The following is a 14,552-nucleotide window of genomic DNA, read 5'->3' on the forward strand; positions in this document are numbered from 1 at the left end:
GAGCAGCCATTCACAAACAGATATATGAACTATGATGGTCAGCTATGTATTCATAATGCATACTGCAATACATCATGCCAACAACAAATACAGGTAGTTCCCACTGATCACTGAAATATTCCCTGCTGCTCCAAGAATAACATGTCATGGAAACCACTGCCAGTGCAGAGCATAGTACCTGCAATCCTAATCACGGTTTCTAAGATCTCCACGAACTCCCTATAGATTTTCAGGTAAAAAGTATTGTCTTTGATGGAGATAAATGTAAAATGCTCTGGCTGCCTGAAAAAAAAAAAAAAAAAAACAAAAAAACCAACCAAAAAAAAAAAACCACATAAGGTTTTATCTTTGGGTACATGTTGGAATCACCTTGAACACAAAAACTGTGATTTCAAACAGAAGAGAGGTACCTTGACTGAAGGACTGCCTTACCTCTCTAGCCTTTGAGCTCTCATTCATAGCATCAGTTTCTACTGTGCTGTGCCCTGTACTCTACCAACTTATTAATAGTTTAAAGGGATAGGAACCAGAATTTATTAGGACAAGCATTTTATTAAGGATAAATTGAAATTATGTAATTTTATTATAGGGGAAATTAGGCAAAAACGTGTTGATTGAGCTCTCTGTTGCAAATCCTACACATGTTTTAATACTTTGAGCACACAGCTTATTAAAGGTGCCAAAAAAAGTAAAGGTACACTAAAAATCACATGGACAAACAAGAAGCAGATCAAGATCACAGCAGTGCAGAAGCAGTGGAGATACCATTGGCTTGCCTCTCAAAACACAGACACATGCTGTGCAAGCAGCAGTTACAGATCACATCACTTTAACCAAGGTAATCCTTCTTAATTTTTTGCCTTGAAGGGCAATTGAACACAGTGGGAGGAGAGGATGGAAACCATGCCAACTCATAATATTGCCAAAGGCACAGGTTTTTTCCCCTAACTACAATACGCAGAGCTCTCAGCGCAGGGATGTAAGGCCTCCACGCTGCTTTGTAAGGGGCTCTGGTTGGCAGCAGCTCTCTTGTGCTGTCACCGGCATCATCTCTGGACTCTAATAACTTCCATCAGCATATATGTGCCACAGGTCAAGCTAGATCCCAATGCTGTACATTCAGGTAAATTTATAATCAAGCTCAAGAGGGAAGACGGTCAATGGCAGCAGAAAGATTATGCTGATACATAGACAGATACTGTGCAGCAAATTTGCACAACCGAATGATACAGGAATTCAAAAGGCACCTATTGCTTTGTACCTATTTTATGGCAAATGCTCAAGGCGTTAAACAAACGCAGAGTCAGTGCAACTTGCATCATTTTTGACAGCATTACCAGTAAACTTTGGGCCTACTTCAAAGTTTTACATTATGAAGCAAAAAAAAAAAAGAAGGCAGAAATCACTTCAGTCATCTGCATTTCACGCAGTAAGCAGCCTCTTGGTGTTTCATACAAGAAAGTTACATGCGAGAATCTAACCTGAATTAAAGTAGAAAATGAACATGCCAAGATGAGTTTCATTACGCACACCTGATGTGCAACATGTGAAATCAAATAGATTTGCCTACTGATGCAACTGTCAGCCAAAAACAAACGCTGCTTGGCTTTTTGTCCAATAAACAAAAAAGCTCAGCCTAAGAGAATACTGCTTCATTTTCCTCAGTAACACAGCCCCGTTCACTCTGCTGCTTCCTCACCCCAGGGAATCATTTTTATCTGACTACAAAGAGAGAAATCCATCATCCAGTAAGAAGAATTAGCCCACTTCATTTCACTTTCCTGGGATACTACCACAAATACTCAAATAGAAAAGTAATGGGTTTGATAGGAAGGCAAGGGCTTGGGACCACTGAACCTGCTCCAAGTTGTAAGAAACCAGGCTTGCCCTGAAAGTAAGTTGCCATCCAGAGGGACCTTGACACACTTGTGAGGTGGGCTGATGCCAACCTGATGAAGTTTAACCATGCCAAGTGCAAGGTCCTACACCTGGGTCAGAGCAATCCCAGGCACAGCTACAGGTTGGGCAGAGAAGAGATTCAGAGCAGCCCTGAGGAGAAGGACTTGGGGGTGTTGGTCAATGAGAAAATGAACATGAGCCGGCTTCAGTGTGCGCTCGCAGCCCAGAAAGCCAACCGTATCCTGGGCTGCATCAAAAGGAGCGTGACCAGCAGGTCAAAGGAGGTGATCCTGCCCCTCTACTCTGCTCTCGTGAGACCTCACTTGGAGTATTGTGTGCAGTTCTGGTGTCCTCAACATAAAAAGGACATGGAACTGTTGGAACAAGTCCAGAGGAGGGCCACGAGGATGATCAGGGGACTGAAGCACCTCCCGTATGGAGACAGGCTGAGAAAGTTGGGGCTGTTCAGCCTGGAGAAGAGAAGGCTGCGTGGAGACCTCATAGCAGCCTTGAAGTATCTGAAAGGGGCCTACAAGGATGCTGGGGAGGGACTCTTCATCAGGGACTGTAGACAGGACAAGGGGTAATGGGTTAAAACTTAAACAGGGGAAGTTTAGATTGGATATAAGGAAGAAATTCTTTACTGTGAGGGTGGTGAGGCACTGGAATGGGTTGCCCAGGGAAGTTGTGAATGCTCCATCCCTGGCAGTGTTCAAGGCCAGGTTGGATGAGGCCTTGGGTGACATGGTTTAGTGTGGGGTGTCCCTGCCCATGGCAGGAGGGTTGGAACTAGATGATCTTAAGGTCCTTTCCAACCCTAACTATTCTATGATTCCACTGCACGTTGCTTTCAATTTTAAGAAAGGAATGGCTGATTTTCTCTCTTTAGAGGCAGGTATGTATCTTTTAGTCTTTCCAAATAGGAAGCTAAAATCACAAATTTTTTATTCCATTATGATGATCAGCAGGGGAAATTTAAAAAGCTGAAACATACCTCAGGAAATGCATTTAAAAACCCTAAATCCCACTACATGCCACATGCAGCTGGAGATAAATATGAAGCACAATAAATAAATAAAGCATCATTCACAACAGCTCAATCTGATCTTAAATTCTCTATCTTCAACTGCAGTTAAGGACACATCTCAGACACATTTTTGGCAAAATGAGAGAGCCAAGAATTAGAGCTGATTGAGAATTAGGAATTCTTAGACATTTTGGACAAAATGCTGTGCAAGTATTTCCAACTTTTCCAAAACCATGTCATATCTGCATTTTGCAGTGTATGATGAGGGCTTAACCCTTCAGCAGCCAAACTGGACACACCAAACCAACAGCCTTCTTTCCACCCTTTTTGATCATTTTTCCTCTCACTGAACCTGTAGCCAGTGGAACACGATGTGTGTCACAGTCTCACCATCAGGTGCTAGAAAAAATTTTATCCACTTTTTCCTGTACCATTTTAGATGAAGCTATGAACAGTCAGAGCCAACCTGCCAGAAAACTGGCAGTAAAATTAGGCTCTCATGAAATGGCCAGAGACAATGTTGGCCCATCCATTCACCATCACCCCCATTTATCTTCCCCAAGAGCACATCAGAGCAGTGATGCTCTTTCTTCTTTGGGGATACCACCTAGGCCAGACATTTCTGTTTCTCACGGGAACAGAAAAGGCAACAGGGCTACATTAACCTTCAGCCAACAACTCCTTATGAAAAAGCAGGTAGGCCCTGTGGTGTTGCCCTGTAATATTTCCCCTGTTCTTAAAGTATAAGCTCCTCCTGCTGTGAAGCAATTCAGGTGTTTCTCTGTTTTGAGAAACAGAGGTCTGGACTGGAGGTGCTGAATCTGTATGGTGCTGTGTAATATGGGAATTATTCAATTCTCAGCAGGAAAAAAGAAGTAAGCAGAACAGAATTAAGCAGGTGAAGGAATATTACTATAACCCTAGGAATAGTCTCTGAATATGCATTATTATCCACACTCTAGTTACACACGCATTTTTTTCCAAAATAGAGTTTGAAGACCTTGGAAAAGATGTTATGAAGCAGCAGAATAAAGTTACATATAATTGTTGTAATTCACACTACTTATCTAGAGCTTGCTATTTATTATGGAAAATGCAGACAGCCAAGTAATTTCAGTTTATTATTCAACTACCATTAAAATCATTGAGGTATTTCTTACAGATCTGTAGTCAGCTCTATTAAAACAAATGAGCATTTCTAACCAATGTATGTTTCATATCATGTTTATATAGATATATGTTCATACAGATCATATAGACCATATACAATAAATCACCACTGAATTAAATAGTTTCAGGGAAGCACTTTGCTTTGTTTTTAACCTTCAGTCTGTTTCACTCATTGATGGGACATCCAGCAACCCTGTTGCCTTATTACAATCTTACTGAAAGCCAAGGCATATGGGATAACTATCACCAGATAGGGGCTGTGATTTTACTAAAGGGTTTTAGTAATAAGATGCAAGTTGAAATCCATACTGTTTTCTATTACCTAGACCCTAACAAAACAGTACAGTGTAACTGTTTGGTTTGGGTTTGGTTTTTTCAAGAAAGCTGACAATGAAAGACAATGCATGCTTTGGCATGGCATAAGTGTAAATACTTCTACATTTAGAACATGTTTTTATTCATATCATCTGTCACTATGCTCATCAGTCTCAAAGCTACTGAGAGATGAGGGCACCCCTCAATCTGATTTATTGCAAATATTCAGTGAAAAAAAAAAAATTTCATAACTGGACTAACTTAATAACCCTGGAAAATGTTAACACAGATTTCCTTGTTTCAGTAGTTATTCTGTCATGACTGTCATTATGCTCTCTCTGCTGAGAACGGTAGATTTGCCTCACCTATCATTCATTAGACAAAGTTTTTAAATAAAGATATCACACCCAATCTCAGAACTGCTTTATTATTATTGAAAGCTTGATTAAATATATGAACTTGCATGGAACACTCTGCTTGGCAAAAGATAACTCTCAGCTGAAGCACTAGCTCGAGAAGTGTATTTTAAATGTGTTTACTGAGTTATTTTATACAATATAGAAGCGCTTAGGGCACTGTGGATAAAAAAGTTACCCCAAATAACATTAAAGAAGTGCCTGAAAAAATCTTTTATATGTATGCATATTACATATATACTTATTCGGAGTAGTTGCGCCAACTGTAAAAAAAACTCTTGCAAACAAACTAAGTTAACAGTAGTCCAAAATTCCATTAATTCCCTTCATGTTAATTTATTCAGGCTTTTCAATAATCACAAACAAAGTATTAACAACTTATTGCATATATTCAGCATGACTCTCAGAACATCAGAAAAATCTTTTACCGCTAAAAATTAGTTTAGTGTGGATATCGAGAAAATAGTACAACACTAAAGTACAAACAAAACATCAGATTAAGAAGATGGGATCTCATCTTGTTCTGAGGTGAAGGTAACATGTTACCTATGCAATATAGCCTCAGCCTCTTTCACTACAGCACATGGCAATCAGTAGCAGTTTACATTAATTCATAGGGATCTATACAGAATGCAGTAAAATCAGTTAATACTTTCTACTTACTTTCATTTACACAAAAAGTTACATAAAAAAAAATCCATTAAAAAACCAACCACCACTTACTTGCTTTTCCCTTTGTACACTGTAGCATAGGACCCTTCCCCTAGTTTTTCCAGTTTTTCATATGAGTCTGCTTTTCCAAACTTGGGGCTTGTGGGCTACACAAAACAAAACAAAAAAAAGACATGACCTTTCAGCATGTATTGTACCCACAACATGAACTGCTTTGATTCAGCCTTTAGATACCAAATGTCATTATCAAAACCCACAGATCTGCACGTTTTCAGCAGCCAACAATTAAAAAACAAAACAAAACAAAAACCTGGAATTAATGAAACAAAATAAAAGACTACCAAAATAAAGCTTCATTCAACATCCCAGATGCTTGTTTGCCGATACCAACCATACACTTAACATCGCTTGAGCTATCAAAAGGATTATGTTCTTAATCAAAGAGATTTCTGGTTTATTTTTCACATATACCACTTCATACGGGGAAAAAGATCATTAACAACTAAGCTATTTTATCTTCATTAAGAGACTTAAGCAACAGTCTTAATCTGCCCTATAAAATCAGATTAAAAGAGCTGTTTGAATTTCTAATTTTTTTTTAAGACTCCCCAAAACATTGCTCCAGGTATTCAATGTCCCAGTGTATCAATCTTTGTTAAAAGAATGGTCAAAATACTAAAGGAGAGCACCTTTTATTAGAGTATCTCGATTCCAAATTATGTTCACAGTCCTCAGATTGTGGATACAATCACACCATACTCTTAATGGCATGTATATCCAGCATAATTGAATAAAGTCCTGTAGATTTAACATCCTCCTTAGGCAGGAGTCTAAAACCAAACCAAGCTAAGCAATGTTTTTTGATCAAAGGGCTAGACAGTTCAGCTGGCTTTCGCAACAGACTGGTACTTGCCCCAGTTTTACAAAGGCCTAACAGAGGACATCACAACTCTGCAAAAACAGAAATTCACCTGACATGAAAACTTGCCAATTAAGTTCTTAGAAAATGTTTGGCTTTTTTTTGAAGTGCACCCCTTTTCCCCGAATTTCCCCATTTTCCAGATGTCTGGAAGGAAAGGGCTTTTTATTTTTTCCCCCAGGACAAGAAGGACACTGCAAAAAAAACTGACCTACACCTGCCCTCAGCATTATCTACATATAATTTAGACTCCAGTGCTCAGATGCCCTATACCTAAACCAACAAAAAGAGTATAGAGCAGAAACTTGGGAAGGTCAGCACTGATGCTGAAATCACATACAGGAACTGATTTGTTAGTATTCTGGTTGTAACACTACAAAGCAAAGCAGACAAGCAAATCCAGCATCTTTAAGGTTCAATTCAATGAAGAGACTTTAAGCCATGTGCAGCTGCACACAGGCTACGCTCGCATTCAGGATCTTATGTGCAATTTAGAAAGAGTGCTCAACTTTCAGGTTTTTGAAAGGAAACAAAGATTACAGTACAGGACATATTTTTGTGTAAATACCTTTAAAACCATGGTTGAAAGTTTTAAATCAACTGCAATATGCAAAAATTCTCCTTACTGAATGATTCTACATCTGTCTTAAGCCAAAGTTCTGGAACTTTAATGTATATACACCTAGTTTTGAGACTAACATCCGAGCTTCCTATTGAATGATATCAGGATATACACATGTATGCTTGCAAAATTGATCTCTTTCATCTCCCTCCAATACACTGAACAGCCTATTATTTTGCCATGCGGTATCTAAATATTACTAGATTGATGAAAATTTGTTGTATGGGAACTCCCAGATCTTTTTCCTGTTACATCATTTGGAACACTTTATTATAGATAAGGCAGTAATATTCTTGATTCCCAGTCTGTGCTCAAAAACGAATTCTGCCTGGTTAGAAATTTTTTTTTTTTAATTAAATCATGTTTTTTTAAAATATGTCACTAATAGAGATGAATAAAATATTTATTCAAGTAGCCTTCTCATGTAAGTATCCAATTACGGACTAATGCAACATTTCAAAACTATAGAAAAAAAGTGTCTCCCATGTAACGAAAATGGAAAGCAAAGTATTTCTTAAATTGCAGGCTGCAGCAAACACACAGTGAGTAGCTTTGTTTGGAATGGAAATGCTAGTTAACAGTGAATAGTTCACTGTTGGTTTTCTCAAAGCAAGACAGAAAAAGGAAAAGGTTTATACATGTGTTTCACATCCATCCTTATTTTCACACTATTTACTTTTATTTCATACTGCTAGAAACCATAGTGTAAAGGTCACAACAACTTGTAACCTGGAAAGAGGAGGATATCAGCTGTGTGATTTTACTGCATATGGGACAGGCAGTGGCTAAGGGGCTGGGGTTCTGCTTGTTTTCTGTTTGCTTCTGGTCTGCTCTTGCCCAGCATGAGCAGGCACTGGATGAGTTGTTCGGGCTGCTTTGGGGAGGGTGGCAAGTCAGCCTTGCTGCTGCGGAGCTGAGCCCTGGGGCACTGCGTGGGGCTGCTCCACAGTGCAGCTCAGCTCTATTTCAGCTGGATCACTAGATAGGATTGCCCATGTTCTCACAATATTAGATTTCCCTTTGTGAAAATGGACATTATTTTTCTTTGCATTTGTAATCTTAACAGGCTTACAATTTTTTAAGGTATCTGGTGTAGAAAAGCACTTCAGAGGCAGCAGAAGACTAATTTGCATGGTATTTCTTAATGAAAGACCAAGCCAGATCTCACTCAGCACATGAAATGACTTTAGAAAATGAAGGAACAAAATTACCATTTCCCCACCGTTTTCTCTCTCTTTTTTTTTTTTTTTTTTTTAATGAAGCCTCACACATTAATTCAAACTTACAATTACAAATTGCTTATAAAGGTAAGAAATTCAGACACTTCTCATCTTTCTTTTCATTTCTGTATTAAAAGGAAGTAAAGTCTGACAGAGATAAAGCAAAAATACAAAACTTCCCAAAAATTCAGTTTTAAGCTTAAAGAGATCTAACTAAAGGGCTATGGAAGAAATGTAAATAATCTGAAGTCCCATGTGACTGTTGAAAAGAAAACTATAACCATTTCAGCCAGGAACCCCAAGTCCCTTTCCACAGAGCTGCTCCTCAGCCAGGCAGATCCCAGCCTGTGCTGCACTCTTGGTTTGTGCTTACCCAAGCACATGACCTTGTCCTTGTTGAACTTCATAAGGTTTTTGTTAGCCCACTCTTCCAGCCTATCCAGGTCACCCTACAGCATAGCTCTCCCTTTCAAGGTGTCCACTTCCTCACTCAGATTGGTATTGCTGGAAAACTTGGTCATGGAAGAATGTTATCCCCAAGAGGACACTGGCAACTGGAATGCAGAATGGTGCACCTCTTTCCTTTCAGGAAACCCACTGGGAGTTTTACTTGTTTGCCTTTATGTCTTTTTCCTCACAAAGAGTTTCCATTAAGGTAGTTTTCTTATTATTAGACTACATTTTTCCCAGTGCAAGATTAGTCTAAGAGCACCACTGTGCAGTAGGAGTGAGCATCTTTAGCAGCAGAACTTAGACTAATCAAGATTAGATGTGTTCTTCCCTCCAGTTAAGGAAATACAGATCATAGTAACAAGGATAGAAAGAGTATGCCAAATTATCGAATACAGAAATAGCAGAAGCTAGTATTTCAAAGGGATGTGAGAGTATTAAAAATAACAGAGACGAAAAGAAATGAGAGGAAACTGACTTTTCTGACCAGGTCATTTCAAATAGCTACTTCACTGATACAGCCTGTAGGAGGGATAATAGATTTAATCAAAGATCTTGCAATATGAGTCCTTGCACTACACTGCCATGTGAATACCTCTATTAGAAATTTTCAAAATCCATGTAGTAAAGAAAGCTTTAATGGAAAATTACACTGAAAATCACCTGACTATTCTTACAGGAGCTGTGTGGGTTATGTTCTCATGCATTTTTCATGACTGCAAAACAGCTTGTGAATGTCACACTTAACTGTCACATTCCCGAGCTGAAATTTTAAATAGACCTTTTAAAAAAAAAACAAACCCAAAACCGCAAAACTGCAGAGTATTAAACTTCAACATAAAACCATCCTCAAGGGAAAAATATAAAGCTCACAGTACCACTGTAATTTATTGAAAGTCAAATCTAAAGATCTGTTCTATGCCTCAAAAGAAATAAATCATTGCTAGAAAAACTTCAAAGTAAAAGGTAGGCAAGAGGCTTAACTGAGATTAAATCACAAGAACAAAAGATTATTTTTTTAAACCACTTTATATTTTGTTTTGACACAATGGTAGAGCTGTTTTCACAAAACCATATGCAAGTTTCACACTAATTTCAGGTTGCATCCAACCTACAATAACAGACCAATTTGATCACACTTCTTCTTTTTTTTTTTTTTAAACCTTGCAAGTTGGACTGTTTTCCAGGGCAGTGATGAAGGGATACAAAGATGTTAAAGAATCCAAACCGAGCCTTAATCTCAGGTCTCTCACTATCTGATCCATCCTATTGCTTGCATCTTTCTAACCATTTAATATGCAGCCATAAATTAAGACCAATCTGAGCAGGAGTGACCACAGACCTTTCTGTGGAAGGGCTGGATGCAGTTTTTAAAGCTCTTTACTTGTTCTCCAGGCTACTAAAGCACAGAAACTGGACCGACACATTTTATCTGCCTCATCAGCTAAAGTGTATCCCTGAGGTCAACAATTATTAAAGCTTCCCTTGTGCCAGAAAAGGAAGATCCACTCTTTACACTGAATCTCTGAAATTATCTTACCTCAATAAAAAGTATCAAACAGGAGTACGCAGTTACTCTAGTAATTAATAGGCTCCTAAAACTGAAGACAGTTGGGTATACCTGGAGAGGAAGACAGGCAAGAACGGCACACCAAGCGTTTAGGCAGACAGAAATGACGCCTAACTTTTAGACAAATTTCTGACTTCAGTGTCTGCTTTAAAGTTAGACTTCTTATGCAACTGATTTACAGTGTGTTAATAGGATCAGTTCATGCTTTTTGCTTGCACATTTTTGGAGGAAAGTTGAACAGAACAGGACTGAAAATTAATATAAGTTACAGAAACAGAAGAGAGGCTGCTCTCCCAGATAGAGTGCAGAATCCATACAATAAAGCATTGCTTATCCAATTATTTTTATCTGAATGCTTTTTAGTGTTTTGATGCATTTAGTTTTTAAAAAGTAACTGAAAGGTAGTACTTACACCTTAGCATGGCATTTTAATTCTGACATGGATCTTAAGCCATTAAAAGAGAACAAATTGATGCCTATCACTGTGTAACTAAATCTTGAACAGTGTCCTGGTTTAGGCTGGGATAGAGTTAATTTCCTTTCTAGTAGCTGGTACAGTGCTGTGTTTTGAAGTTAGTATGGGAATAAAGTTGTTAACAAGCTAAGGTCTTTTCAGTTTCCCATGCTCTGCCAGTGAAGAACAGAAGTTCCATACCACAGCATATTACACCCACTATATAAACTGAGGGGAGCTGGCTGGGAGGAGCTGATTACTGCTCGGGGATGAGCTGGGCATTGGTCAGCAGGTAATGAGCAATTGTATTGTGCATCACTTGGGGTTTTTTTCTTTTCTATTTGTTTTATTCCTCCCACTCTCTCTCTATCTCCTCATTACTATAATTGTTGTTATTATTACGATTATTGTATTTTACTTTATTTCAATTATTAAACTGTTCTTATCTCAACCCACATGTTTTTTACCTTTTTTTCCCCAGCTCTTCTCCCCATCCCACCTTTCGGGGGGTTAAGGGGAGTGAGCAAGTGGCTGTGTGGAACTTTGTTGCCAGGAGGAGTTAAACCATGACAACCAGATGGCTAGCTTATAAAACTTGCAAATTCTATTTACATACAATGCAAAGTACTATTTTAGTGTAGAAAATGTGGACAGTGAATGTCATAAAACTTCACCTGGCATTGGAGAAAAATTATAATAATAATAATAGTAATAACATGCCTAAAAAGTGTGGATCTCAAATTAAACTTTCAGAGAATTAGAGTCAAACTGTTTTTCAAAGCCAGTGTTATTTGGGGAAAACTGCCATGTATTTGGCTTTGAATTGTGCTTTTTTTATTGTGTCCAGCTAAGGAAAGAAAAAAAAACAAATTTCTTCCCTTGGTAGGTAAAAGACTTGGCAAAAGATTTTTAGGATAGATACAGACAGATAGAGAAGTACATGCAACTATAGCTACATGTACATAATATATATATACATATATATATATACATGTATCTGTTGTGTTGGTCTGGATAAGAGCATAGGTTTATCAAGCCAAGTTCCCCTCTTCTAACAGTGGTTGATGGGTGGTAGGCAAATACCTACTTCACTACCTCCAAGGTGAATATTATCCATTACTCTTATGTGAGAAAAGGGTAGGTTTGTTGTGCTGGAAATCTCATTCCATAACAGCATCCAATTTCAATCAGCTTAAGCAATTTGGAAATCCTACCTCTAGATGCTTTCTTATGTTTAAAAGAAGAGGGGAAGAAAATACAATGCAATGTAGCTGGTTTACATAATGAGTATGAAAATGTCAGGTGGAAAGACTCAGGTGGAAGTGTAAAACTTAACACATTATTTTTTTGTTCTTATAAACAAACTTAACTTCTGTCTGTATGCTACTGCACTAATTAACTACACAGGATTTCTACCAGGTTGCAATGACGCGTGACATTAACTGCAGAAAATTACTCTGTGTTCAAGAGCAAATGATTTACCCAAATGACAACCTGTAGGCAGGAACAGAGTTCCCACTTCCTCAGCCTCTGTGTCAGTCTGAGTGTGTGTGTGTGTGTGTGCGCATGCATGTGATCTTCTCATCACAAGGTGCAGCACATTTTGAAGGCACAGAAAACACAAAATGGGTAATGTGCTACCAGCAGAGTATTATTTGGTGATCTTCCCCAAACAGTGAAGCTGATGCCTGCCAAGATTGCTTCTGAAACTAATCAACACAGAAGCTGATGGCACAGGGAACTATAAACAAGGTCTTTCAGCTCACTTCTTGAAAAATGTTGTTTCTGAGACAAATAAAGGACTTTCACCTGACCTAAAGGAGTGACATGGAGACTGCAAGCCTCAGCCATGTACCTTCTGTAAGACATCACTTCCGCATCTGATGGCTACAGAGGAGTTTACATGATGAAAGGGAAGAGACTAAACAGAAGCCTATCTCTAATTCAGCCCCTCCACTAATCAAGCATAGAAGGTGCAAATTGAAGGTAGCATACGTCTTTCAGAGTATCTTCAAATAAAGCTTACAGAAAGCAAAGCTAAAACTGAAACACAACTACACAACTGTAGCCAGTACAACCCAGAGGCCATAGCATGCTCAAGAACATTTATAGAAACTGAAATGCTCATTCAGACTGGTATAATCTATTCAGCAGAAGAATTTCCAGAGAATCAAGTATTAACTTAATTAGGAAGAATATGTAGCAGTCTTCTGCCATGGAATTAAAAAAAGTAATGATCAGAAGAAGAAGTAGCAAGGACATCTGCTATACAACATCAAGACTAGAAAAAAAATGAAACTCAAAACCCTTTGTCAGTTCAAGTGCAATTCAAAACCAGAGAATGACAAATTCCTGCAACTAACCACACAGACCTATGCTGAATGAAATGTGCATCATAACACCTCCTGCCTGCAGCAGCTTATTTAGGCTCTGGAGGAAGGGGAGCGGCTTGATCGTATCTCTGCCTTGGACATAAGAACTTAGGTCTGCTGGGCAGGACCAGGTGTGACCTGCAATCATCAGAGGGCTAAATTCACCTTTTGATGTGAATTTCGACTCTTCCATCTTCCTTGTCATGAATGCTAACATTATTCCACAAGTTATTCCTTGCCAGGTGCTCTTGGGATCACTCCTTGTGAGGAAGAGTCAAAAATTACTAACAATGCCCCAAAGCAGAAGGAAGAACTGACTTAAATGAACAGAGCTATAAAAATCAGGGAGAATTACAGGAAGTTGAGAAATAAGAATTGTATTTCAGGAAATTCCTCTGCACCTACTTTAATACAAGATGTCCTCAGCAAGTCTGTGTGAGTCACCATAACAGAAGATTAACAAAAGTGTATGTTTAGCTAGGGCTCTAACCACCTGCATACTAGGAAAGGAAGCACTGACATCATGTACATAAAAAAATACTGCAGTCATATAAGATTGAATGGATGAAGTAGAGTATCAGTCTGCTGGAAAAGTACAAGATGCCAATAACACAGTTTCAAAAAGTCTACTTCAAAATTCTGGAAACAAAGCAACTAAAATTCTTTGAGTTTTAATAGAAAATAAGTTAAAAAAGCATTAACAGAAATTAATAATAACTTCTAAGAGGAACAAGATAAGAACATCAGAGATGGGAAGTGAGTTAATACCACAAAAACACTTCAGGGGAGACTTAATAAAAAAAAAAAAAAGTCATCTAAATTGAGTGGTGGTGGTGCCAAACAATATTCAGACATCATGCACAGTTCAAATCACTCCATCCATCCTTAATGACTGTAAAAGTTTTATGGTAAGAACTCCTTGTTACGGACTCATCTGGAACACACCAGAGACATCTTTGGCAGCAGCTATATAATGCCAGGCAACGATGAAAAAGCAGATTTGTTTTTGCTACAGATGGTTACATTTTAAAATGTAACCTTTTCTAAAAAGGAAAAGTCCCCTGGAGGCTTGACATCTTACCGATAAAATCATGTGGGTTAAAGAAAGCTCATCTACAGAAAATGAAGCTGTCATTTCTTCTTAGAAGTCTGACACGATTCAGTCAAACTTCTGTAGGGAGGACAGAAGATGTCCAGAAGATAGAGAAAAATAAAGAAAGAAAAGAAAAAAGAAGAGGCAATCAACCTCTTAAAGCATTTCATGCCAACTAAGACTTGAAGTGTTAGATCCATTCTGCTTAGCTCCCTTAGTATTCAACTCAAAGGTCACATTATGATAGATTTTCCTTGCCAAAGCATAACAGAAATAGCTTTTCAATAATTTTGAAGGACTTTTGGGAGAAACCCATCATTATTCATGAAAGATATGACATTTATCTAGTTTCT

The 14,552-nt window shown here is 38.2% G+C and overlaps 1 protein-coding gene across 1 annotated transcript in view; it reads right to left on the bottom strand.

Annotated features, from left to right (window-relative positions):
* CDK14 (cyclin dependent kinase 14) overlaps window positions 1-14,552 on the bottom strand; it is a gene marked incomplete at both ends in the record, with an annotated part of 264,713 nt that overhangs the window by 156,409 nt on the left and 93,752 nt on the right. The window contains one exon of the mRNA XM_080610617.1: window positions 5,551-5,645. Coding sequence (XP_080466743.1) covers window positions 5,551-5,645 — 95 coding nt within the window. The remainder of the gene's footprint in view (window positions 1-5,550; window positions 5,646-14,552) is intronic.

Source organism: Psittacula echo, assembly GCF_963264785.1.
Source record: "Psittacula echo genome assembly, chromosome: 2".
NCBI classification, from domain to species: Eukaryota; Metazoa; Chordata; class Aves; order Psittaciformes; family Psittacidae; genus Psittacula; species Psittacula echo.